General features: G+C 53.5%; 2 protein-coding genes across 3 annotated transcripts in view; both read right to left on the reverse strand.

Annotated features, from left to right (window-relative positions):
- NPTN (neuroplastin) overlaps positions 1-27,092 on the reverse strand; it is a 416,039-nt gene that overhangs the window by 171,193 nt on the left and 217,754 nt on the right. The gene's annotated exons all lie outside the window — the stretch shown is intronic.
- On the reverse strand, positions 5,160-17,688 carry INSYN1 (inhibitory synaptic factor 1). Of its 2 annotated transcripts, XM_050797755.1 has the most exons (3): positions 17,450-17,688; positions 16,321-17,043; positions 5,160-5,987 (listed from the first exon to the last, which is right to left on the reverse strand). In XM_050797755.1, exons 2-3 carry the CDS (start codon positions 16,474-16,476, stop codon positions 5,262-5,264), a joined length of 882 nt encoding a protein of 293 aa, XP_050653712.1. In that variant the 5' UTR covers positions 16,477-17,043; positions 17,450-17,688; the 3' UTR covers positions 5,160-5,261. The 2 variants fall into 2 exon arrangements, with proteins under 2 accessions (XP_050653712.1, XP_050653713.1); XM_050797756.1 differs by lacking the exons at positions 16,321-17,043; positions 17,450-17,688 and adding an exon at positions 10,119-10,278.

Consider the following 27,092-nt stretch of genomic DNA (forward strand, 5'->3'; position numbering starts at 1 on the left):
AGTGTTTGTTAAAAGATGTAGCATGGTACCTGACATATACTAGGTTGTCAATAAACATCAGTTTTCTTATACAAGTCTCAGTTGTGGAATGGGAGATGGGTGGGTGTGGGAGGGGCTGGAACAGAGAAAGGGAAGTCAGCAGTGGACAGGGTGGGTGGAGGGCTGGTCCTGTTGCCTCTGGAATTCCCAGCCCCGCTACACCCTACTTTCCCTTCTTGTTGACAAGGCCTCATTAAGGACAGGGGATAGTGCTGGGGTCTCTGAATAGTTTGCCCTCCTTTCTGTCCCTTGATCCATTAGACCATTTCTGGGGACGACATCATCTGTCCCTCATCTATAAAATACAGACAGTGGTGCCTCCTCATTCTTAGACACCAAGGACATGGCAATGTGCCCACCCTGTTAATGGAGTGTCAGCTTGGGGACCCCCACCCTTCCCAGGACATCTCCCAGAGTGGTCGCCTCACCAAGCTGACATGTCTCCCACTTCTGGTTCCTTTCTCTGGCATCCCAGGCTAGACCCAGCAGAGCTATGGCTCCCTTAGTGCCGAAACGCCACACCCTTCAGTTTTGACTTTCCCCAGCCCCAAGACACACCAGACCAGACCCTCACAGGGGAGTTGTGTGTATCTGTGTGTGCAAGCACCATGAGACCTGGCACACAGGAGGTCTGCAATAAAAGCTGATTGAATGAATGCACAGTGGATACCCCTCTACAAATGGGGCTCATTTATTCATTCAACAAACATTTATTGAACCCATAATCCATTTGGTGCCAGTCTTTGAGTCAGGGGTGGTGACATTCAGGTTAACAGTAACCAAGTTCTCCAAAGACTGAGGCATGTTCACATGTTTCCTCACCCCAACACTCCCCTCACCCCGAAGGCCTGCCTGGCTCTCAGACTACCCAGCCCCCACCCTCACCTCCAGTGACCAGGCCACCCACTCTAGGCATTTTAACTGCAGTAGATGTTTGAGTGCTAAGTCACTGCATTTGGGGTCGAATCCTGGTTCCATAGCCCATCCTGTGTGTTTCCTTAGGCAAGTTGCTTCACTTCCCAGAGCCTCGATTTCGTCATCTGGAAGCTACTTAGACATAAGTAACATTGCTTATCTCATACGTGCTGTGAGGAATAAATGAGATAAGACATACACTTAGAACAATGCCCAGTGCCTAGCACGTGCCCAGTGGACTTGAGTTATTCATCATGCTATGACTCCTCTCCATCACCAGGTTCCAGCTCCCTCTCACCCCTCCAAAGCACCACTCAGCACAGCCTGTGCACACAGTAGATGGTCAGTGGAACAGGACTTTCCGGAAGCAGAGAGATCTGGTGGAACATCCTGGATAAAGAAACCCAGAAACTGGCAAAGGTTTGGAGGCAGGGAAGAGCAGCAAAGGGCTGTACTTGGAAGGTCTGGAGGAAGGACCCAAGGGATGGCTGTGTCTACCCTAAGGATAGGGAGCTCACTACCCAGAAGCAGCCCATGCCAGGCTCAGCAATGTTGAAAGTCAGAATTCTCTCTATCCCTAGCTGGCCACATTTTGTGTTTCAAGTCGGAAGAAGCCACCGGGGCCGGGTGCAGTGGCTCACGCCTGTAATCCCAGCACTTTAGGAGGCTGAGTCGGGAGGATCACCTGAGGACGGGAGCTTGAGACCAGCCTGGCAAACATGATGAAACTATGTCTCTACTAAAAAAATACAAGGCCAGGCACAGTGGCTCATGCCTGTAATCCCAGCAATTTGGTAGGCCAAGGCAGGTGGATGACCTGAGGTCAGGAGTTCAAGACGAGGCTGGCCAACATGGTGAAACCCCATCTCTACGAAAATACAAAAATTATCTGGGGATAATGGCGGGTGCCTGTAATCCCAGCTACTCAGGAGGCTGAGGTAGGAGAATCACTTGAACCCAGGAGGCGGAGGTTGCGGTGAGGTGAGATCGCACCATTGCACTCCAGCCTGGGAGACGGAGCAAGACTCCATCTCAAAAAAAAAAAAAAAAAAAAAAAAAAAAAAAAAAAAAAAAATTTGGCCGGGTGTGGTGGTTCATACCTGTAATCCCAGCACTTTGGGAGGCTGAGGTGGGCAGATCATGAGGTCAAGAGATCAAGACCATCCTAACCAACATGGTGAAACCCCGTCTCTACTAAAAATACAAAAATTAATAGCTGGGAGTGGTGGTGCATGCCTGTAGTCCAAGCTACTCAGGAGGCTGAGACAGGAGACTCACTTGGGAGGCCGAAGTTGCAGTAAGCGGAAATTGCACCACTGCACTCCAGCCTGGGTAATAGAGCGAGACTCCATCTAAAAAAAAAAAAAAAACAGGGAAGCCATAGGGATCCCACGCCACTGTCAGGAGGCCCAGACTGAGTGTGGCAAAATTGTGAAGTCAGCCAAGTACTACCTGTATCCCACTTCCCCCTCCTCAAGGACATACTCCCACCACTGCCCCATTTTGGGGCAAACAGCCAGGGAGGGGAGCAGGGGGCGACTGATGGACATTAGCCACGACCACAGAGTCATATAGAGCCAGCGTGGGGTGGGGGATCCCATGGCTATATCAGAGATCCCTAGCTCTGGCTCTCAGTTTCTTCCTCTGTGAAATGGGAGCTATTTTGTAGGTTTCTTTTCCCTGACTGTTGCAAAGATGAGAAACTGTAAGCCTGAAAGTGATCTTGCCATGAGAGATGAAATGCAAGCCTCAGAGGGAGAACTGTTATGTCTATCCTCAGCACCAGGCGGGCCCGTTCCTGGAGACTGCCCCCTCCTCACTCTCAGGGTGGGGCAGAATGCAGCTGGCCCCTCTCCCCAGAGGAGCCCCTGGCCTTCATCCTCTGAACCAGAGCCCTATCGCTGATCAGCATCAAATGCCTGAGGGTTTCCTGGGGCTGATAGAGGGGCTCAGACCCCTGGTTCTCAGACCTGAGTTGGGAAGAGCTGGCCATGGCCTGCACCATCCCTGGATTTCCACACTGGTGGCTGCACCCTGGCTAACTCTTTAGGGCTCTGATCTCACCATGAGCTTGAGGAACAAGCCCTACACTGTAGAGCTCCCTAGGTCTGCTCAGTCTTGTCCAGATCATATCCCCTGCAACTACTCCAGACTTGCCTGTACAATCTCACTGTATGTCCACGGCCAGGGCTGGATAGCACCTCCTCAGGCAGGAGCAGTGGACGCTGCCAGGCCTGCTGCTCAGGCCCCCTCCGGATAGACGCTGAGGGGCTGTAAACCTGCCTCAATTGAAATGTGCAACAGGGAGGACAATGATGTCCTTGCTGTGCTGCCAGCCCCACCTCCCCACGCCGAGCAAGGGGCAGTCATCTTCTGACCTTGAGCTACTGCGAGGGACCAAGCAATGGAGTGTTTGTGACCCAGGGGTGGCTCCCAGTTGGATGAGGGTGTTTTCTTTGGCCCCACTCAAAGCCCCTGTGCCCTGGAAATCACTGGACATCTGGGTTGAGGCCACACTGACCACAAGGCATGTCCAGTGCCTTCAGTTTGTCAAGTGCTTTCACAGTCACCATCTTGTTGGAGCCCCACAGCAGCTGGTGAGGTAGGTGAAGACTACCAGACCCATTATATAGGGGAGGTAGATAGGCTCAGAGAGGCAAATGGACTTGCCCAAGGTCACACAGCTAGCTAGCTGAGCCAGGAACAGCCTGGAAACCACTAAGTCTTGGGGGCAGAGTAGCACAGGCTTTGGGGCTTTGGGGCAGGTACCGAACTACTTTGAATCTGTCATCTCATTTGTAAAATGGGGACAGGCAGGGGCATGGTGGCTCACGCCTGTAATCCCAGGACTTCGGGAGGCTGAGGCTGATGGATCACTTGAGGTCAGGAGTTCGAGACCAGCCTGGCCAACATGGTGAAACCCATCTCTACTAAAAATACAAAAATTAGACAGGCGTGGTGACACACGCCTGTGGTCCCAGTTACTCTGGAGGCTGAAGTGATAGAATTGCTTGAACCTGGGAGGTGGAGGTTGCAGTGAGCCAAGATCGCCCCACTGTATTCCAGCCTGGGTGACAGAGCGAGACTCCATCTCAAATAAAAAAAGAAAAAAAAAAAAAGAAAGAAAAAGAAAAATGGGGTTAATAATAGTTCCTGTCTTGTCAGGTTATTGTGGTGATTAAATGAGATGATGCTATAAAAAGTATTGGGCATAGAAGTAGCATAGAGACCTGCTCAATAAATGTGAGCAATATAATTGTGATTATTATCCCAAGGATATTCAGCTGCTGTCCCTGTGCGGACCATGCTTCAGATGAAGCCCTGGTGCCTCTAGGCTGTCACCTCGTCTTTGTTCAGGACCTGCTGAGGTGGGCTCAGGGGCTGGGTGTGGAGATGTGGGGACAGAGTGGGGGCCACTGGGCTCCTTTCCGAGGCTGCCCACCTGGTGAAGGTGGCCAGGAGCCTGTCTATGGCTCTAATTTGTAGCCCCACGGAAGTGGCTGCCTACTTCCTCGCACAGATCTCAGGTCCGCTTAGGGCCACGCCAGGGCTGGCTGAGGCTTTGCCCTGAGGTTTTGCTCTTGGTCTCAGGACCAGGCTGAAAATCAAAGCTGAAAGGATTGAGGATGGTCCAGACCCTCCAATCAAACCCCTGCCCAGCCCAGGCGATCCTCCAGGCTCTGTGGATGCCCAGCATCCCAGCACGGAGGACTGTGCCATGGGAGCAGCTTGCCATGCCCCTATATCCCAGGCAACCCTAAGATAGAAGAGGGTGAGGGAGGGCTATGTATCGCAGAGTAAGTCTGCCTTGGAGTAGAAAGATGGCGGGTGCAAGTGATGCAGGGCCTGGCCAGAGTGATGCCACCCCCAGGCCCTGAGTCCTGCAGTCTTCAAACCACGCTGACTGTGAACCCTGGCCTAAAGGGACACCACTCCCTTTAGAGCCCGCCTCCTGCAGGGGAGTCCTCTCTAGGACATGGCCCTGGCCAGCAGCCAGACTTCACCACAGAGTTCAGGGGCTAGCAAGAGGAGGATCAGACCTCCCATAAGATTTACATACTTTCAGACACCCCCTTCAGGAGCCCCACAATGAGAAGGGAGGAAGGGCAGTCCTGCCCACACCTCCTGGGACCTAGGAGGCCAGTGGGCATCTTCATGTCTAAGAGGGGCTCTGTGAAAGCTTTGGGGCCTGTGGGGCCGGATCCTTAGCATTTTTAAATTTTATTATGACTTCATTTGTTTAAATATATATATATATATATATTTATAGCTCTATGTGCCCACCGCCCTGGCCCCCTCCCCAGCCCCTAGTTTTTCCCCCTGGCTTTCTGTCTAGTGGCTGTGTAAGGCAGCACCGTCTGTGTGCTCTTGTCTGACACTGTCTGGGTGCTGCTGTTCCTCGTGACCCTTCGAGTCTGTTCAGGGGCCAAGGTAGAGCCTGAGCGGCGGCTGGTCAGTGGAGAGCGCCGTGACTTGTAGGGGGCTGGGGAGGGCTTGTGGAGGCCTGCGTGGGCCTCTGTATGGGCAGGCTCTGGGGGCAAGCCCACCTCCTCCTCCTCCGCCTCCTGCTTGCCATCCCCCTCCTCATCGTCACAGCACAGAGCGTGGTAGAGCACTTTGTCACTGAACCGCACCCTCTCCCGCGTCCCTGGGGTCCGCTGGGGCAGCTGGCTCTTCACTGCGGGGCCAGCACCGAAGGCCTCCTCACTGGAGGAGTCTGGGGTCTCCACTCGTGGCCCATTGGGGATGGGCGTGCCACCATTCATGAGGCGGTAGTCAGGGCCAGCCCCTGGCCGAGTCGACTCAGGACCGTCCACGGAGTCCGAGGGGGTAGAGACGTCCAGGAAGGAGCAGAACTCCCAGCTGTCTGAGAGGATATCGGCTGTCATGAAGTCCAGGTGGCCCAGGTCAAAGGGGCCACCCACGCCCGCCTTGTCACTGCTAGAGGTGCTGCTCACAGTGGCTGTGGTCCAGTCGTCCGGCTCCAGTTCAAAGTCGAAGTCCGAAGTTAGCTTATCGATCTGGCTCACCACCTGACCAGGAAAGGGGAGAGGAGATGAGAGGGGCCAGGTGGGTCCCTGCATCAGCCAGGTGTGTGTGTCTCTGTCCCGTCCCTGTAGAACCCCTGGCTGGTGAGCATACCGGACAGGGGAGAGCCTGCAGGACGGTGACCGGCCTGGAGGTCACAGGCTGGTTTGCCCTGTGGAGGGCCCAAATCAGATCAGGCTGGACAGAGCTTTTTCAGTGTCCTGGGGGAGAGGGAACTGCTTTCCAGCCCTGCACACCATCCATTCACTCACCCCTGTCTCCCAAACACAGCAGCTGCTCTGGGGGCAGCCCTGGTGATCAGGGATGAATCTTCCTTAGTTTGAGAGGGGGCCATTTCAGAGGGGCTGAGGGCCTCCAGCAAGCGCATTCCACAAAGAGCTGAGCAGCCCACACACCCTCAGAGAGGAAATGATGTGGGTGATCACAAGGAAGACCCTGTGTGGGCTTTCTAAAGCATCCTGGACCAGTCCTTGCAGCTGGCCGGTGACTGTCGCCCCTGGGTCTCCACCATCCATCAGGGCAAGAACACCGGGTGTACAGCACCGGCGGGGTCACCCCACCCCCATCTCCGTCTCCGGGAGCCTCCTCATTCCTTCCCCTTCCCTGCCTACTGACAAGTGGAGATCAATCCTGGCTTGTTGAGAGAAGGAATAAAGCAAGCATTATTTGATAAGCAATAAAGAAGCTATATATTCTGGGCCCAGAGTTGCTTGTTCAATGCACTCAGGGGGCAGCTCAGCTGTGGAGATCACTCCACCCCGGCCTGCCTCGCATAAAGTGAAGCCCTCAGCTTCTATATAGGCGGCTCTGCCTTGGGATACTCCCTTGCCTGGGTGGCCACTGTCAGCACATAAATCAGGGAGGAAGACAGTGGGAGAAAGAGGGAGATTCAGTCAGAGACACAGGGACGGGACAGAGCAAGAGAAGGGAGAGAGAAGATTCCAACCAAAAACAAAACAGAAAAACAATGAAAACAAAGCAGAGATGCCAAGAGTCAGAGTGACGGAGACCAAGAGATCCACAGTGAGTTATCCAGATCAGAATCCAGCCCACAGCGCCTCTCCAGTGCCCTTCACCTGGGGTCAGAGCAGGCAATTAATTAATTAACTCAGTAAGTCCTTAATTCAATAAACATTTGCTGAGGACTGATGCTGTCCAGGGATGTGCTAGGTATTTGGCAAGGCGTTGGGGTAGTGAGTGCCCCAAAGTGAGAGGAAAGCAAGGACAAAAGTGATGGCCAGAGTGGTTTGGGCCAGTGGGAAGACTACTTGGTCAGGAGTCAGGGGCTGGATGAAGGAGACCTGGTCAACCATTTTCCCTCTCTAGGTCTCAGTTGCTCAGTCTGTATGCAGAGAGGGTGGGTGAACTAGTTTACTTCCAAGGTTCCTTCCACATCTGAGATTCTAGGACTCTGTTTATAGGAATGACTCTGAGAAGCTGCTTGAGTGCTGATGCCTCGGGATGGCCCCCTCAACCATTGCCCAGGACAGGAGTGGGATGAGGCCTCCAGAAGAGCTGGAGGAATCTGGACATTGGGATTCCAGACTTAGCTTTGACATTGTTCTGTGTGTCTTTGGGCAGGTCACAGAACCTCTCTGGACCTCAACCTCATTCACCGCCAAGTGGGTATGGCAATCCCAGACCACCAAGTGAGCATGACAATCCCAGCCAACCTTATGAGAGCTTCATGAATAACAGTGAGAACGGCAGCAAAAGGGCTCTGAGAAGCACTGGGGAAGAAAATGACACCATCTCCCATCTCTGAGCACCTATGATGCACCATACTTTCGAGTGCTCACCTCCACCCATGAGATCATTATCTCCTGTGTTTACAGATGAGGAGTCTTGGGCGCTAGTCCCTGGAAAGCTGAGAATCTCCCTCTGTGGCCCCCTGCAAAAGTGCACATGATCGTGAAGTGCTGCTGTGACTGCTGGGCTTGGGCAGGTGGTGGGGATAGGGCCCTACCCTCCAATCAGGCCACCTCTTCTTGTGCTTCTCCCAGGATGATGTCTTCCTGCACCAAAGGAACCTCAGAGAAACTCCTATGTCCCAGAAGCCCTTGCTCAACCCAAGCTCCACCTGAGGACTGGTGGGAGCGCTGGCCTAGGGTAAGGGTCCTCAGACTTGAGTGTCCCTCAGCTCACTCCCAGAGTTTCTGGTTCTGCAGGTCTGAGGTGGTGCTGGAGAAGGTGCCTACCTAACATACCTCCAGGTGCTGCTGCTGCTGGTCCAGAGACATGCTTTGAAAACCACTAGCTTAGGGCACCGGGAGATTTAAGCTGGGTGAAGACCAGCAACTCAAGGCATTGATGACCTCAGGAGAGGCCCCATCACCTCTAGGGCAGCTATGCCCTCAAATGAGACTCCCCTGATGAAGCCAGAGCTGTGGAGTTTGCTGCCTGAGGGCGGGGCAGAATGCCATTAGGAATTGGAGTTGCATGACTTGGCTGTGACCTCGCAGGGTCAGCTGAGGCCAGGCTGGGCCCAGAAGCTAGGTCTCCTGATGCTTAGTGAGGATGAGCACCACTGGGCCTCAGGCCCAGCAGCAGGGAAGATCCAGGGTACACGTGGCAGGAGCCCAAGCCTTCAGGCTGGAACACTCCCCCAACCCAAGAAGCCCTTCCTCTTCTTTATTAGTACACCCCTCTCTGGTTCCAACCTGGGGGGATGGAGGAAAGAGAAAGAGGGAGGCCTGCATTCCTGAGTCCCACGTCTGCCACCTCTTGGCTGAGAGACCTTAGGCAGATGATTATCTCTTTCTGAGGCTTGATTTCCTGTCCTGTAAAAGGAAGTAACACTCCCCTCCTCACCCAGGGTGGTGAAAATTTAAGATACGGGCCGGGCGCGGTGGCTCATGCCTGTAATCCCTGCACTTTGGGAGGCTGAGGCAGGCAGATCATGAGGTCAGGAGATTGAGACCATCCTGGCCAACATGGTGAAACCCCGTCTCTACTAAAAAAAAAAAAAAAATTAGTCGGGCGTGGTGGTGTGCGTTTGTAGTCCCAGCTACTCAGAAGGCCGAGGCTGGGGAATCGCTTGAACCCGGGAGGCGGAGATTGCAGTGAGCTGAGATTGTGTCACTGCACTTCAGCCTGGTGACAGAGAGGGGCTCTGTCTCAAAAGAAAAAAGAAAAAAAAGAAAAAGAAAATTTAACAGATATGAATGTGTTTTACATCACAGAGTCAATATAGTTAAACACTTAAGAACCTAGGCTCTGGAGCCAGACGTGGGATCCAACCCTGGCTTCACTGCTTACCAGCTGTGTGACCTTGGTCAAGTTACTCAACGTCTCTGTGCCTAAGTCTCATCATCAAAGGAGAATTCTAGTAATACCTACTTGATAGGGCTGTCGTGAGGATTTAATGAGTTAATGCACTTTGGACAGCATATGGAACAAGGCAGACTACCAACATCCACAATGCACCGTTGGGGGCTAACATGTGATCATGCCCCCGGCACCAGGCCCAAGAGCAGTGGGAATTAGTTCTGCACCAAAGGAATGACCCTCTGATGTGGGTCCAGTGTCTGTGGCAGAAGTTCCAGTGCCTATGGCAGAATAATGGGACACATTGGGCCTTTCAAAACCTAGCACATGGACAGTACCTATTTTGCCCAAAGTAGGGCTGTTTCCAGAAAGAACAAAACCAGAAGAGGTTCTAAAAGCCAACTGGCTATGAGGCCCACAGACAAATCTGGCCCAATCTATTAGGTGAGACAGGTCACACCACTTGATGAATGACATAGTGAGGATGTGAAAGGGAAGCCAGGTACCCGAGGGTACACAGCTTCTCTGTGGGGGGCCTGGGTCAGTCCACAATCCCTACTGCCCTTCCCTGGTGCCTCGTTTCCTGGGCCAATGGTGAGAGCAGGTGTGGAGCAGGCCCTAGTCTTTCTCTCTGCTTTGGATGTCTTGAAATCTGTGATTTTTCCCTGAGGTTTAATAATCATTTTGTCTACATGTAATTTGGGATTGTCTTGGAGTGCATGGAAATAATTATATACACAGAAGGAAAGAGAGGGGGAGAGAGAGAGTGGAGAGATAAATGGAACCATAAAATCACAAAATCAGGCAACCTCCAAGCCAGAAGGGACTGCAGGCACTGTTGAATCTACCTGTCTCAATGTGTTTGCTGAGGGGGACAATGAGGCTCAGAGACTGGAAGGAACTGAGCTGGGACCAGAGGGCGAGTCTTGACTCCTGGGCATTGCACCTTAAGACCAGGAATGACTTGCTCTGAAGAGACCAAGAGGGAGCCCTAGAGAGAGAGCAAAGGCAGGACTGAGGGCTATGACAGAACCTGCAGGCCTCGTGCCAGGGGTGTCCCCAACCTCTGTCCTGGTCACAGCCTTAGCACCCCTCACTGAAAAACTGCACCCATCTAGTCTTCCCACTGATAGCAACTTCCTCCCAGCTGTTGCTCCATGCTGCACCTCGGGAACTTTCCCATCAGCCAACAGGACCACGTTACCCCTCTGCTTCTAGCCCTTCCGTGCTCCCCAAACTCCTAAGCCTCCCAAACATAACTCCCTACCCACCCCCTTTCCTCTCCAGCAAGCAGCCTCCACCCTGCCAGGCCTGCCTCCTCACCACCCCTACACACTCCATCGAGCTCACTTCTGCCTCTGGGCCTCACCTGATGCGCCCTCCCTCCTTTCCTACTCGCTCTGTCATCATTTCGAGAAGGAGGCCTTCCCTGATCCCCAGTTGAGGTCAGGTTCCCTATGAAAGGCTCTCAAAGCACCCTGCACCTCTCCTTAAAATGTTACCCAATATTGAACACGGCTACAATTTTGCACCTATATGTTATAATGTGGTTGATGTCTGTCTCCCCACTAGACAGTAAACCCCATGAGGAGCAGGACTAGGTCTCTTTGCTCACCGCTACATCCCCAGCTTGGCACAGGGATCGGCACTTTTTTGCAAACACAACCATTGGATGAGTGATGAGTTGAGACAGATGGCTTAATAAAAACTACTTGGGGGGCTGAGGCAGGAGAATGGCGTGAACCCGGGAGGCGGGGCTTGCAGTGAGTCGAGTTGGCGCCACTACTGCACTCCAGCCTGGGTGACAGAGCGAGACTCCATCGGGGGGCTGAGGCAGGAGAATGGCGTGAACCCGGGAGGCGGGGCTTGCAGTGAGTCGAGTTGGCGCCACTACTGCACTCCAGCCTGGGTGACAGAGCGAGACTCCATCTCAAAACAAACAAACAAACAAACAAAAAACTGCTGGGGGCTTCTTTTCTGAGGAAGAGGTCTATAGTCCTAGACAATTCCATATTGCCAGACCCCAACCCTCTCTCCAGCCCTGGCTGAGCCCCCTCTCCAGTGGAAGCTTTGCTGTGTTCCTTAAGGCCCTAGAGCTAGGACTGAGGACCTGTAGTCCAAGAACCAGCATCCTGTACCCCCTGGATCTCCCACCACACCCTCCAACCTGCCCTACCTCACCTCCCCTGACAAGCTGCCACCTTCTTCTCTCTCTCCCAGCTCCCCAAGGCAGTTGGTTACATAACTGGGGATTCTGCATTATTTATGACCACTGATTATTTTTTAATTCTGTGATTACGTTATCTTCCTGGGGGGGCTGTGGAATTGGAGGGGCAGGGAGCTGACCATGATTCATGGCTCTCATCCTGCAATTTGGCCTAATTGGCCAGGGAGCTTCGGTAAATCTGTCCGGAGGAGGAGAAGGCAAAGAGAAAAGGGAGGAAAGGAAGGCGTGAACAAAAATAATAAGAAAAAAATCCGCGCAATTCTTGCTGAGCTGCGGGTGATGGAGCTGACCCACTTTGGCACAGCTCCGTGGTCCCCAGCCTCTCCTGCTCCAGCTGCTTCCTGGCTGGGCCACATTTATCTCACACTTGCATGGCCTGTGGCTTTCCCTGCCACCTTCAGACAAAGCCCCTTGCCGATGGGACTGCACAATGGAATGGCCAGGTAACAGAATGCCAGGATGCCTGCTTCCTAGGCAAATCCGGTGGGGGGATCCTCCACTACCACCCCAGGGTGGGGAAAGGTTGTGCCAACCTCTCCATCCTCCTAAGGTGTTTGGGCCAAAGTGGGCAACTATGCCCTTAAGTTATATCCCACCTAAGAGTCACCGATGATGTGGGCGACACTGGTGGTATTAATGCAAGGATCACTATTGGGCCCCCATGTTAAGTGACACCTCGGGGAGGGGAAAACCAAGGACGAGGAGGCCAAGTACCTGCTCAAGGTAAGCTTAATACCTGGGGGCTAAGGACGAGGGCCCTTAACCCTGCCCTTGGGAGCTTCTGGTGGGTGGGTAACAGAGAAGCAGTGGGGAGGCAGATTCCCACCCAGAAACATGACCAGCAGATTCCTGGAGAGTGTGTGGGATCCTCACTGAGAACGAATCCAAATTCCGTGCCATGCTGTACACGGCTCAATGGAATCTGACTCCCTGCTCCCTCCTTGACCTTTCCTCTGCTCTTCTCCTTGTTCACTGCCCTCCAGCTGCTCCGGCTTCCTTACCGAACCTGAATATGCCAAGCACACTTCCTCCCTGAAACCTTGGCACTGGCTGCACCCTCAGCCTGGAATGCTCTTCCCCTAGATAGCCAGTGACTTGTATCCTCACTTCTGTGGTGTCTCTGTTCAAAGGCCACCTTATTGGAGACCCCCTTCCTGCCCCCATCCCTGTCACTCTCTATCCGCTTTCCCCACTGGCAGGGAGTGAGAATGCTGACTGCAGGAGAAACTAAGGGCCAGGATGTGGTCCTGTCCTCCCTGGTCATGGCTAAGAAACTGATGTGATTCCAGAAAACAAGGCCGTACGTGGAGCTGAGGAGCAGGCCAGTGCTAGAATAATTCATTAAAAACATCTAACAGATACGGAGTGAGCTTTGTGCCTCTCATTGTGCTAAGTGCTTTATATATGTCTCATTTAATTCTCACAACCACCCTGGGGCAGGGGTAGGGGAGGAAGCCTAAAATGTAGTCTCCTCATTTTTACCGATGGGAAAACAGAAGCACAGAGAGGTAAGGTAACTTTTGCAAGTTCACACAGCTAGGGAGAGAGTGGAATTCAAATGTGAACTACAGGCATCTAGCTGCAGAGCCCATGCTCGTAGCCCCTGAGCGGTTCTGCATCTCTAACTTAAGATCTACGGAACTTTGAGGAGCTTAGAGAGCCTGCTGGGACTGGCCCAGCATCCTGGAGTATTGGGGAGCCTGGGAGAGATAAGGGCTAATTAATGATTGACCATCATGTCCCTCTGCAGCACAATTTTAGCTTTCAAAGCACTTTTACGTTCCTCACCTCACTTGATCCTTTAAAAGACTTTCCCCACCAATGGGATAGAACTTGCTCATCATCCAGGGAGCCAGTGGCAGAGCTATAGCAGGGGTTTGCGAGGGCAAGGGAGGTGTGGGAGAGGGAACTCCAACTCCTCTAGGAGTGTGAGAAGGTGTTGACCCCCCGCACTGCATGCCAAGCCCCTAATAAATCCTTGTAAGGTCACCGTGCAGTGCAAATCACCATATACCAATTTCACAGATGAGCAAACTGAGGCTGAGGGACCTGGGGAGGAAGTGCTTTGGTGTGGCTCATCTTTCAGTGAATTTCAGGCCATATGCTCAAGAGGATGAGGAGGGTCTGCCACAATCAGTGGCATCAGGGGGCTGGGGAAGGGGAGTAGCAGGCAGAGGAGGAAGATGGCCGAGGGGAATAAAGCTGAGCCCTTCCACTCCGCTGGCCTTGTTCTTTCACCAAGCATCTGTGCAGCCCCCCATCCACAACAGTCTTGTACGTGATTCTCATCTCTACTTCTAAGTGCTTGGCCTGAGACAAGAACCCAGCTGGTGGGTTCTAAGCTGGTGCTGCCCAGGTCATGGGGTGAGGTAAGGGAACAAGTGAATGCCTCTCAACCTTGAGCCTACCCATGCCCCTGATAAAAAAAATGCTACACAAAGGGACTGAGGAGAGCCAGGCAGATGCAGCTTTACAACTCCCTTGGAGAACCAAGAGCCAAGACCACAGGTTCCAGAGAGCAGGGAGGTTCCAACCCTTTTCTCCAAACCAGGGTGTGGCACCCCCCTTGGTAACCCCATCTCTGGCAAATCCCATCTCACAGGAATACAGTGATGGCATCTCTTCTTCTGCTTGGGCCTCCCAGAGCTTCACCTGCCTTCCTCCACACTCCCCTCTGCCTGTCACCCTGTGTCTAGACCCCGCCTGGGGGATGAGAGAGTTCTGAGGCTTACCCACTCCCCCAGCTGGGTGCCATTGGCAGCGGGCAGGCAGTGGCATACGGGGTAGGCTCTGGTTGCCGTAGCAACCTGCCAAAGTCTTGGGTGGAGGCACATGGCCTACAGGGTGTGTGGGGGGAGGGGACTCATTTTTCTCTGTCCTGGCTTAGGCCTCTGGGCTGCATAGCCTATGAACCTGGAGCTCTGCTATTGGAGACATGGGAGTGGGTGAGTGTGAAAGGGAAGGAGAGGGCATCTAAAAGATCTGCAAATAAATTCTAGAGCTATTGCATCACAGATGAGCATAAGGGATCATCTCTGGAAGGCCCCTGTCAAAATGCAAAGAGATCGCCCAGTTGCTCACCTGCTGAAACCCCAGAAAAGGCATCAGGAACCCGAGTTCTAGGCTTACTTCTGCCACTGGTAGGCTGTGTGACCTTGGACAAGCCCCTATTGCTCTCTGGGCCTCAGTTTCTTCAATAGTAAATGGCTGTCCTATGAGATCCCTTTGAGCTCTGGGTGGCTATGCTGGGGGGAGAGGGAACACAGATGCCTGGAAGATGCCCAGCTGGGAAAAGGCTGGGAGTTGTATCAAAGTTGACTCCCAGGTTTCGAGTCAATCCTGGCTCTTTGTAGGTACCTGCCAGGGCATGGGTCTCATGTCCCCGGCCAAGATTGAGACTTTGGACAGTTCCTATGGCCCTGATTTAAAATAAGATGGGGGCAGGGGGGAAACTGTAGTGCCTTGGACCCAAGAGGTTAGAGGAGGAAGGGTTGCACAGGGGCATCTGGCATTTGATCTCCAAATTGTACTGTCCAAAGATGTGCAACCCAGACTATGGCCAGCCCAGTCCATGGGCAGAAGCACCACCACCTCAGTCTGCCCAAAGCAATAGTCATTCCCATCTTCTGAGATGGAATTTCCTGACAGGCTCCATGAGGCTGACCCTGGACAGCTCCTGTCCTGGCATCCCTATGCCCACTCCCTACTCCATTCTGAACACAGTGCCTGTCAAACAGCCCCTCCTCCTTGGCTCTCAGGCCAGGCTGCAATGCCACTTTGTCAGCCTGGAGTTGGTACCTACCATCACCCCACCTCTTCAGCCTTCCTAGAGCCCCTAACCTTCCTGCACAGCTAGTCATGGAGAGCTTGAGCCCATAACTCCAGCTCAATCACTCTCCCTGCCGTCTCTGCAGAGGCCCTCGTTACAAGGAGTTGAAATTTGCCTAAAGCCCACCTGGCTGGTATAATGGCACCCAGCGGGCAAATTCAGGCTAGCAGCTCAGAACGCTGGTCATGCATTTTGGACTCGAATGCAGCCCAGGGGGCAGGGCTGAGGACATGTGTACCTCATTACCCCAGCGATGTGAGAAGCAGTAATTAAACCCGGCTCCACTTAGAAAGACAGAGAGGGACACACACATCCCAGCATTTCTCAGTGGTTTTTCAGCCTTGGCAAAAATATTTAGAACAGTGGGATGGAGACATGCATCCCCTTAGGGAAGATTCCTGCCCCTGCCACAATATGCAAGGAACTCTGTTATCCACTACAGCACCCCCAGACCCATTCTTACCCCAGGACAAAGAGGACATAGTTGGCTTAAATTTTTCCAAGATCAAGGGTTCTCAGTATCTGTGTGATTTCTGGGGATATGCTTTGAGCTGGGCCTCAAGCAGTTGGAATCACCTCAGCAGAGCCATTCACACTCTCCCAGGGCCCCTTGTGACCAGGTCAGAGTCTGGGAGACAGATGGTGGGGTCAAGGGTCAGCTTGGATCCCAGAAGGGTGTCTTCCACTAAGAAGCTGCCGGGGATTCAGTCCTTACTGGCCATCTTGGCAGCCCTTGTTGCTAATCCAGAGCTCCAGGCCCACTGACATGCTGCTCAAGCAACCTCTACAACACCAAGGCCCCTCCAGCCTTGGTATGAGACTTTTAGCAAAGCGGATTTGGGGAAAGGAGAGCAAGGAGAAAGAAGGTCCCCAGTAGAGTGACACATGTGCACACAGCTTTGCACACTCCAACATATTTGTGAGTATGTTTTTGTGCCAAGCCCAGGAAGGCCAGCTTTAGGGTCTGTCTGGTCGCTGCTCATCCCTCACTTACCTCCCTCAGCTCCTTGGCCACCTCCTTGAGCTCGCGAAGGATGCCCTCAAGCTGTCCGATGACCATCTTCATGCGCTGTCGAATCCGCTCCCGCTCACCACCACTGCTGGGGTCGTCACTGGGCTGCCCGAGGTCCGGGGCGCCCCGAATGTTCATCGTTTACCACGTGGCCGCAGGCCTGCCCATACTCCCCCCAGCTGGGCACACGCTGCGTCTGCCTCCACGGAGCCCCCCTCGGCTGGGCAGAGCTCCACATCTTAACGGCCCCCCAGCCCACCCTGGCCCTGGGCGGCCCTCAACCAGCCCCTGCCCCCTGCCACCCCGCCTCCTCTGCCTCTGGGTGGGGAGTGGGACACCCAGAGGAAGACAGAGTCTGGCAGAGGGGGTCAAGGTGAGGACACAGGAGGGCAGGGGGAGGGGCGTTGGGTCCCAGGAGTAGCCTCCAGGTCTTGAAGTGCCTGTGGGTATGCAGAGCTGATCTCTGCCTGAGCTTGAACACAGAGGCAGGGGGATGACTCTGCAGGGACTAAGGGTAAGAGATGCCCTTGGGATGGGGGAAGGCAGCAGGGATCCCCTCACAACTCCTAGGCAGTTGCAAAGGCAGAGGTCTCTGGATGCAACTGACACCTGCAGAGGGATGGTGGCCAGGGTCTTCCAGATGTGGAAGGGGCTCCGGATATGGGCAGCTCTGGGGAGGGAGCTGGATTGGAAGAGGGCAGCCCCCTGCGGAGAGAGTGAGCCTGGCGTCAGCCCTCCTAGGCTGCAGCACCAGCCGGCAATGCCGCTGCCTCCCTCCTCTCGCCAGCCTGCACCCTTCCTCGCTGGAGATTTTTTTTTTCTTTGTGGGGAGGGGTGGTGGAGGCAGATGGTTTACAGCACAGCCCCTCCTCTAGAGGGAAAGGGAGGGAGCCCCTGCTTTAGAAGCAGAAGTCCTCAGCCTGCTACGGGGCACCCTGGCCGTAGCTCCCGCACCCCCCATCCCCCCAGCCAGGCCTGCCCAGGCTGGTTCACCAGAGGGCCTCTCCAGTCACCCATCCTCCCTCCTAGCGCCCTCAGGGTGCCCTCGTTCCCAGTGGACCCTCCCTCCCCCAGCCCCGCCTTCCCTCAGAACCCCCACTCCTGGACTCACCGAGGGTGGGGGCACCGGCCTTCCCTCCAAGCAGCGTCGGGGGCCAAGCCCCAAGACGGGGTTGGGGGGCCCCCAAGGCTCCCTAGGGCGGGCTTCTCTCTCTGGACCCTTCGGCCCCTGGCCTCAGGGAGGTCCTCCGAGCCGTGACCGGAGACATCTGGGCGGTGAGGGGGGGCGGGGCCTCCGCGCTCCAGGGAAGGGGGCAGTAAAAATCTTTCTCAAGCCTCTCCAGGCTCGGGGTCGGGAACGAGCGAGGGTTCGGCGGATTCGGGGCTCTGAGGCCACAGGTGACCGGGGCGCGGGGAGGCCGAGGAGACGCCGGGCCGGTCCCAGCGCGTGAGCCAAAGTCGGAGGGCTGGGAGGGCGCCGGGATCCCCTCAGCCCACGTCCGGCATTCCCCGGGCTCTGCACTGTCCGGGATTCGCTCTGTCCAGTCCAGATTGCCCGGATCCGGGCTCCGCCGGGGTCTGCCCTGCCCTACCCAGCCCGGAGTGAGCTGGCACCGCCGGGCGCCCGGGACGCGCTTAGCCCGGACCCAGAACGTCCGCGCCCCGGCACCAGCGGCGTCCGGAGCGGCCGCGAAGGTCCGCTCAGCCCAGCCCCGCGGTTGGCCCTGGGCGAGATCGCTCCAACGGCTCAGTTCACGTTCCGAAAGGTCCGGAATCCACCGGGTCCCCGAGGAGGGGCGGTGTCAGCCGCGGGGACCCAGTCCTCGCCGGGCCCAGCCGAGAGCGCGCGAAGCCGGGGGCCCTGGCCGGGCTGGGTTCGGCGGCCCGGGCGCAGGCGGGAGCAGCGCTGGTAGGAGGAGAGGAGAGGAGGCGAGAAGAGGCGAGGGGAGGAGGCGCGGCGAGGGGAAGTGAGGGGAGGGGGCGCGCGTTGGGCCGGGCCGGGCCGGGGCGCTCAGGGCTCGCAGCCTCCGCTCCGCTCCGCTACCTCCCGCGCCGGTTCGCTCTCGGCTCCCCGCCTCTGCAGCCCCCGGGCTCCGGGTCGCCGCCGGTGGGGCAAACAGGCGCTGGGTCGGGGCTGGGCCTCCCTCCGCAGCCTCGCCCTGCCCTGCCCCGCCAGGCTCCCGGGGCCTGGGCCCGCTCCCCGAGCGCCGCGGCGCCGCGCCGCCCGCGCCCCGGCCGCCCCCGGCCCGCCCCGCCGCCCCCCGCCGGACTGGCCGCCCGGGCGGGCGCTGGCTCCCTTAAAGGCCGCCCGGCTCGCTCGGCTCCGCTCGCCTCGGCGCTGTCAGGGAAGGGGCCGGCCCGCCGCGCCGGGAGGGAGCTTTTAAAGCGACACACACGCCTCCTAACCCCGAGGGCCAAGCGCGCGAGCCGGGCTGGGGGGTCTTGCTACCCGGGCGAGGGGGAAGGGTCTCGCTGGCGGGGCTGGAGGCGGACTGACTGGACTTCACGCCGGCTGACCTGAGGCACGGAGGGGCAGCGTTCTAGGTACTTTGTTCCTTTCCCACCTCTCCAGACACCCCTATTGCCCCCCTCCCCTACTTTTGGTCACATTTCCTGCATCCAGACCCTCCCTTCTACCCCCCACATAACCCACCCCCGACCTTGCCTGAAATCACGTTAATTCAGAAAATAGAATACTGCCAATCTTTCCTGAGCACCTACTCTGTGCCAAGCTCTGGGTCGACAGGGCTGGGGGTTGGAGGCTGTCTTGGACACCCATCGTTTCCTTCAGTTATTCAGCCATTGACTCATGTATTAGAGACCTTCTGTGCATCAGGTTCCATGCTAGGCTCCGGGGCCACCGGAGCATTTCAGGAAGCTCACTGGCTCGGGGGCACTCCTGAGTCACAACAGAGGCAAATTCTGGAAGCAATGTTAACGGGGGGGTAGGGAAATGTGGGTGGGGGGGTGCAGTTCAGGCCAGGGCCTGGCAGATTCTGCCAGGTAGGCAACCCCCGAGCTGAATCTCAAAGGAGGAGTAGGAGTGACTGTCAGTGTGTGGGGGGGTGAGGATCAGCATTCCAGGCAAGGAGGAGGGTGGGAGCACAGGCTCAGGAGCAGAAATGGGAGGAGGGGAGTTTAAGTCAACTGTGGCCTTTTAGATACCATTTTGACTGCAGACCACAGAGAGACTCAGGGACCATGGTTAGGAGCTTAGATTTTATCCAGGGGCAGAGGGAGCTATGATATGAGGAGGAACCTGGGCCTGCCTGCCTTCTCAGGAAATCCCTCTGGGGCATTGTGGGTGGGTTTGAGGAGGTGCCACTGAGACAGAGCAGTTAGGAGGCTGTTACAAGGCTGGCCAGAAGACAGTGGAGTCTATGAATCTATGCTCATGAGAGAGGCTGGGGCTTGAGAGTAACTTTGTGTTTGTTTTTTTGAACCATCATTAGAGGGGGTGAGATGAACAGGGACACTGTGTAGAAGTAACAAAAGCAGTGGTTCCTGGCTGGAACCTCGGAAAAGAGCCCATGAGTGAGAGGGAGAAGGAGTGGTTAGGAAGATAGGAGAAGGACCAGAAAGTGGAGAGCTATGTAGCTCCAGTAGGAGGAGTTTGGGAGAAGCAAGTACTCATCAGTGTCGAAGGCAGCAGGGAGTGGCTGTGAGAGAAGGAACAGAAAGTGTCTATTTGTCTTGGTACTCAGGAGACCACTGGTGACATGGCAGAGGCAATTGGTTTTGGCGGGTAGAAGGTGACAGGAACCAAACTGTTGGGCATCGAGGACTATGTGCCCAACAGTAAGGAACAGGAGTGAGTACAGATGACATTTTCAAAAATTCAAGTGACAGGGAAGTAGAGATCTTGAACTAGAGGCAGAGGAGGGGTCAAGGAAGCTGGGGCTAGATGGTGGTTTGAGGCTGGCCTGTGGGGGGCTTGAATTCCAGACAGTGATGGTATTGTGGGTGCTAATGATGTTCCTTGGTCTCTGAGTTATCTCAGAGGTGTATTCACAGGGGGCTGCTGGAGAAACTGACTCCTACTTCCTTGAGATTCAGCCCAGGGGTTGCCTTTGGAGAACCAGAAGCTGTGAGGGTGGGAATCCGGCTGCCCTGGGTTGGGGAGAGGTTCTCCTGAGGGGGTGGATCCAGAGGGCCCACCAATCACTTAAAAAAAAATTGTAGCAAAATACACGTAACATAAAATCTACCATCTTAACCATTCCTAAGTACATAATTCAGTGGCACTAAGTACATTCACATTGTTGTGCAACCATCACCACCACCCATCTCCAGAACCTTTTGATCATGCCAAACTGAAACTCTGTGATTAAGAGCTGATAGCAGCCACTCTCTATGGAGCACCTACCAGGCACCAGGCACTGGGCCAAGTACTTCCACATGCATTATCTTATTCCATCTCACAGTGACTCTCCATCACCCCTCCCCCCATCAGTCCCTGGCAACCACCATTCTACCTTCTGTCTCTGTGATTCTGACTACTCTAGGTGCCTCATATAAGTGGAATCACACAGGCTCACCAATCACTTTTGTGGAAGTAGTGATGCTAAGGAACAGCTGAGACCAAAAATGGACTGAGCCTGAAAAAAATGTTTCTAGTCTTAGGTCCAGGGAATCATCTGCCCTCATTTGGGATGAGGCAGTCGTGTTTGAACTGGCAAGGTTAGGAGACAGTGAGCTTGACTGGAGAGGGTGGACTGTGACTGCTTAATACATAATTGATCTCGGGTCTCATTAATAGAAGCGCGGTGCTTTGAAAAAGGGAGGTAACATTTCTTCTGTCATTTGTGTGGATCAAACCATGCCTAGCACCTCAATTCATTGGCTGTGTCCATAGGAGGACAGCCAGGTAGAAAAGGGGAGGCGACTGGTGTATCTATTCTATGAAGGATGGTAGGGCTGGTCAGGGCAGGTTAGAGAAGAGGAGACTCAGGAGAAGGGGTCTCCGATTGTAAATCTCCAAAGAGCTACCGCAGGCGAGAGGGAATAGACAGTATCTGGGTGGTGCTCAGTCCTGCCTTCCTTAGTGTTTGGGGATTGATTCATCCTTTCTTCCACCCAACCTCCCTGGCCACCTGCCTAGATGTCCCATCCTTTAGATCTCTGCTTATTCACCCCCAACCCCCATCCTCTAGGCAGCCTTCTCTAGTGCTTTAGTCTACAGAAAGAAATGGAAGCACTTTTTTTTTGCCCTTAACCAAATGCTTCCCAGGGCATTCATTTACTGTGCTAGCTGTGTGACCTTGAGCAAGTCACTTAACCTCTCTGAGCAAGGATGGGAGCCCATAAACATTTTAATTTTTTCTTGAATTGGGTCTCTTGTCAAAAAAAGAGTCGGGGGGATGTATTTCACTGTCTCTCTGATTCAGAAAAATCAGGACAAGAATAGTATCTATTTTCCAGGGTCATTGTGAGCATGGAATAAAATAATGCATGTGGAAGTACTTGGCCCAGTGCCTAGCACCTGGTAGGTGCTCCATAAATGGTAACTGCTGCTATCAGCTCTTATTCATGGCTTCATGTCTGTAAGCCTTATTTCCTTGTGAGTCTGTGAACTCCTCATGATGCGTCTGTGTGTGTCTGCCCATCTCTCACATGGACCACTGGAGTAGACAGTAGACAGTGATTTTTGCCTCTCTGCCTGTTTTCCACCATCCAGTTCTAGCATTCCTTTTCTTGGGGAAACCCCCTGCTGTCATCACATAATCCTAGTGGGTTGTCAGTTAAAGTGCCCACTACTCCCACCCATCCCTATCCCTCTGCCACTAAGTAGGCATGTGACCCAGTTCCAACCATGGAACCCCATCCTCCAGCAACAGTGATTGGTCCAAGGGGTGGGCACATAACCTAAGCAGGACCAATCAGATTCTTTCCCTGGGATTGATATGTGGATGCTGGGAGGAAGAACCCCTCTTCCTAGTGGGGTGCAAAACTGTATGCTTTGGCCCAAACCTGCTGACAAGCCGTCTTTCCCACTCAATCTAGAAAGCTGAGCAAGGCAGCAGAGAGGAGAGGAATTTAGAGAGCATGCTAGCAGCACTGAGTCCCAATTTTGGTTCTCATGGCCTTCACCCCTGCAGTTCTTTCAGTCCTGTGAGCTGCAACAACATCCTACCCATCTATCAGAGCCAATCAATTCCTCATATTGCTCCAGCTTGTTTGGTGGGGTCTCTGTCTTGTGTAACCAATCGGAGCCTGACAGATGCACTCAGGAAATACTAAATGAGCTGACTAAATGATTGACTGAGTAATTGGGTTCCCAGATGGGATTAGATGTCTCCACATCCTGAAGCCAAAGGGTTGGGACCTGCTGCCCTGTGGCCATGGAGGGGAAGTGGAGGCATTTGGGAGATTATTGTATCAGGCTAACTTGGATTTGGGCCCCAGCTTTGCCATTTGCTAGCTGTGTGATCTCAGGCAAGTTACTTGCCCTCTCTGAACTTGAGATCCTTTGTCTATAAAATAGGCAAAGAAATAGTGACTGCCTAGGGTTGCTTTGAGGATGGAATGAGATAAGGAGCAAAAAGCACCAAGCCCAGTGCCTGGGGTGTGGGGGTGAGGGAGCAGGAGTTGGAAGAATGGTAAGAAATGGTAACTGTTTTTATTTAGTCTGCAATCTACTCTCTCTAATAGCGCAGGACTGAGATTGGCATGCAGCTCAGGAGAGAACGAGGATTCAATCTGCAAGCTGGATTCTCAAAAGCAATGGATCCTGGCACCAGAGAAGCAGTGCCAGGGTGACGGTGGGCATGTTTGGGCTTCAAACAGATAATAGAGACAGTAGAGAGGCTAAGAGTAGGCAGTAGAGTTGGAATGATAGGGCTTCAATGCCAGCTTTTCCATTAACCATGTGACTCATTTTATCTTCCCAAACCTGTTTCCCCTTCTGTAAATACCTTCCTGGTAGCTGTCTTGAGGACTAAATAAAACAGTCCATGTATCATGTTCAGTACAGAGCTTAGTAGGCGTTTGATAAATATTACCTATTATTATTACTATTGGGGGCTTAGGGAAATTTTCTAAACACAAAGGTTGGGATAAGTGGATAGCATCAGAGGCAAACTTTTCATGAGAGAGTCCCCAAATAAAGGAGTTATACAGAATCATATCTGAATCGCCAAGGAAAGGCCATTTCAGAATGACACGGTGACGTATCTCCTTCTGTGGCTGGACAGTGGTCGGGTTCACACTGGGAAAGCCATGTCTGAGGACATTTCTGTCATCTTGCTGCCCACAATAATCTCCCCAGCTGAGTCAAGTTTCTCAAGAGTTTTCTACACTGACTCCTTCCACTTCCTCACTTCCCACTCACTCTTCAAACCTTGTAACCCGTGCCTGCTGTCACTGCATTGCTGGAATAACCCTCACTGTGCAGGACATTATCCTTGCTAAGACAAGCAGACACTTTTCTTTCCTTATCCAAGGCAGTGACCTTGTGGGACCTGACCCTGCTGAGCTTGTCTTACTTCCGGGTCCCCTCTCCTGTGTGGCCTCATGTCTCCTTTCTCTCCTGATTGCCTTACTGCCTCTCTGGCTGCTGCTTCTCAGTTGGCTTCAAGCGTTTATCTTCTTTCTCTGGCCCCTTAAAAGTTGAGTCCTCAGGGCTGGGCATGGTGGCTCATGGCTTTAATCCCAGCACTTTGGGAGGCTGAGCGGGGTGGATCATGAGGTCAAGAGATTGAGACCAGCCTGGCCAACGTGGTGAAACCCCGTCTCTACTAAAAATACAAAAAATTAGCTGGGCATGGTGGTGCATGCCTGTAGTCCCAGCTACTCAGGAGACTGAGGCAGGAGAATCACTTGAACCTGGGAGGTGGAGGTTGCAGTGAGCCGAGATTGCACCACTGAACTCCAGCCTGGCAACAGAGTGAGACTCCGTCTTAAAAAAAACAAAAAAATGCTGAGTCCTCAGGATTCTCGTCTAGACTCTCTTCTCACTCTATACACCTTCCCTAAGGGAGCTCTTCCACACCTCCCAAAATTTTTTGACTTCCAATTCACTGTCTCCAGAGGAGACCTTTCCAAAGCTTCAGATCATATTGCCACTTGCCTACTGGACATTTCCATGAGGTTGTCTTGCAGGCACCTCAAACTCAGCATGACCAAGTTGGAACCCATTACCTTTCCTCCAAATGTATCCCCTTTTGTCTACCTAATTTCAGAGAATGTCAACGCTCTCCACCCCTCCATGCACGCCACAAACTTGTGATAGCACTACAGCCAGAGCCAGAGTTAGAGCCACCCTAGAGCCAGAGCTCTTCCACATTTCTTCAGTTACTAAGTCCTGTTGCTTCCACCCACTTTGTCTCCCTGTTGATAGCCAGGCTCTTGATTGCACCCATGAGCCCCTGTATTAGCCGGCAGCCTCCTGATGGATCTGCTAACATTCACACTTACTCTATAAAGTCTGTTGTTGCTGTTGCTGGTACCAGCCTTCTGATCTACCCACTTAGGATCATCCACAGCTCTCTGTCTCTATGAGGAAGTCCAGTCTCCCTAGTTTGGAGTCCACATCTTTCCAGGAACCTGCCCTTGTCTAGCTTTCCAACCTCATCTCTTTTTATTGCCTCTCGCTCTCTGTGCCTCTGCCATGCTGAGCTGCTTTCAGCTTTTTCCTCGCTACCGCCTTAACCTGCTCTCCTCTTTGCCTGGAATGCTTCTCTCCTCTCTCTTCTTGAGACCAGCTCCTAGGCCCTCCTGAAATATTCTTCCAGTGTGTGAGATCCCTCCTCTGCACCACCCCAGAGCCCTCGTCCACCACAAGTACAGTGCTTGCCACGCTTCCTTGCCATGGTGAATCCAGCTCTCTTCCACAGACCACATGCTGCTGGAGAGCACCTCCATGCCCTTGACATCCAGTAGAGCCAGTCAAAGTCAGTTCCCAAGGTATGTTTTGTAAATATTGAATGACTCTCTCAAATAATTATTTATTTTGCATCGTTGTTAAACGCACTATTTTAAAGATGACCCTAAGATGGAAAAAACTGGAAGGAAGGGGCATGGCACATAGCTCAGAAGTCCCCTCAACAAGTACCCTGAACCTTAATGGCCTTCCCCAGACCTTTAACACTCCAACATCACTTTCTCCAGGGAAGACCTGTATGCAAAGCCCTGCTGTGTGACTTAGACCAAGCATATGCCCTCTCTGTGCCTCGGCTTCTTCTTCTGAAAATGGGATGTCGGGGCATTATGGGAAGACAATATTCTGCAGAGTACTTCCAAAGAATCTTCAGTTAGCCTGCCACGGCATGGAAGAAGTATGCTGTTATCATTTCTGCCTGCCTTCTGGGGAATTTAGGCTGCCCATTACCCTACTCCCCATTCTCTTATCCTTAAATATCTCTCTCTCACGTACTCTCTCTCTCTCTCTGTCTCTCCTGGTTCCTTCCCATCAGCATTTAAACTGGCTCTCTAAATTCTTTCGTCTTACAAGTAGGATCCCACTTCCCTCTCCAAGTACTGTCTCGTCTTTCCTCTTTCCACAGCCAAACTCACGCCAAGAGTTGTCCCCATTCCCTGCCTCTCCTTCCCTGGCTCTCACTCATCCCTCTTCCTTGCAATCTGGCATCCGCCTCCACCACTCCCCTGAAAAGTCTTTAAATGCTAAACACACCCGTGACCTCTAAGATGCTCAATCCACAGGACACGTTTGAGCCCTGATCTGACTTGTCTTCTCACCGCATTTGGACAGTCAGCCGCCTGTCCTCTCTCGGCCTCAGGGATGCCCAGCCTTCCTGGATTTCTGCAGGCTGCATGTTCACGGCTGGCTCTCAGATTCCTCTGCCCACTTTCCACACTGCCCGACTTTGGATGCTGGAGTTGCTCAAGGCTCAGTTCTGGGTCCTTTGCTTTCTCATGTCTCTCTCTGCCTCCTCAGTTGTATATTCTTCTCTGCTGATTGCAGTTACTACCAATATGGCCACGAATCCCAAATCCACATCTCCAGCTCAGATTCTCCAATTCCAGACTCATGGATCCGTCTTCATGTCTTCTGAGAAGCTCAGATTCAAAACTGACCTCAGGATAAACTCTTTGCTATGGTCTAAATGTGGTGTCTCTCAAATATTCATGTGTTGGGACCTAATCCCCAGTGTAATAGTATTAAGAGATGGGGCCTTTGGGAATTGATTAAATCGTGAGGGCTCCACCCTCACAAATGGGATTAGTGCCCTTGGGAGCTGCCTTGCCCCTTTCAGCACGTGAGGATGCAGAAGGTACCATCTGTGGGGAACAGGCCCTCACTAGACACTGAATCTGCTGGCATCTTGATCTTGAATTTCCAGCCTCCAGAACTGTGAGCAATTAATTTCTTTTGTTTATAAATTACCCAGGCTAAGGTATTTTGTTGTAGCAACAGAAATGGACTAAGACACTCTTCTTTCCCATGTTCCCTACCTCAGTCACTCTTACCAGAACTCTGCGAGTCTTCCTTTATACCTTCCTCCCCTCTCTCCTGCCTCAAATCCACTTCCATTTGCTAATTCTCCTCCAGAAGATCCCTCCTGTCTCAATTCTCTGCTGCCACCACCTTTGTCTGAGGCACCTGCATCTCAACCAGGCAATGAAACCCCCAGCCCCCACCATGTGCTCTCCGGTCCTCTTCCATATATTCTTCTCATAGGAGTGTGACAGTCTAACATACCATTCTTCTGCTCCAAACCTCTCATGATTTCACATCTTCCAAGCCCCAAGTTCTCACTACGTTCACAAGGCCCTGAGGGCTGGCTCCTGTGGCT

Source organism: Macaca thibetana, chromosome 7, assembly GCF_024542745.1.
Source record: "Macaca thibetana thibetana isolate TM-01 chromosome 7, ASM2454274v1, whole genome shotgun sequence".
Taxonomy (NCBI): domain Eukaryota; kingdom Metazoa; phylum Chordata; class Mammalia; order Primates; family Cercopithecidae; genus Macaca; species Macaca thibetana.

Bases quoted from the DNA above. Each gene is read 5' to 3' on its own strand.
- INSYN1 (XM_050797755.1), bottom strand. From the start codon at position 16,476: ATGAACATTCGGGGCGCCCCGGACCTCGGGCAGCCCAGTGACGACCCC. The intron at 5,988-16,320 runs GTAAGTGAGGGA...TTTCCTGGTCAG, and splicing joins TGGCCAAGGAGCTGAGGGAG to GTGGTGAGCCAGATCGATAA.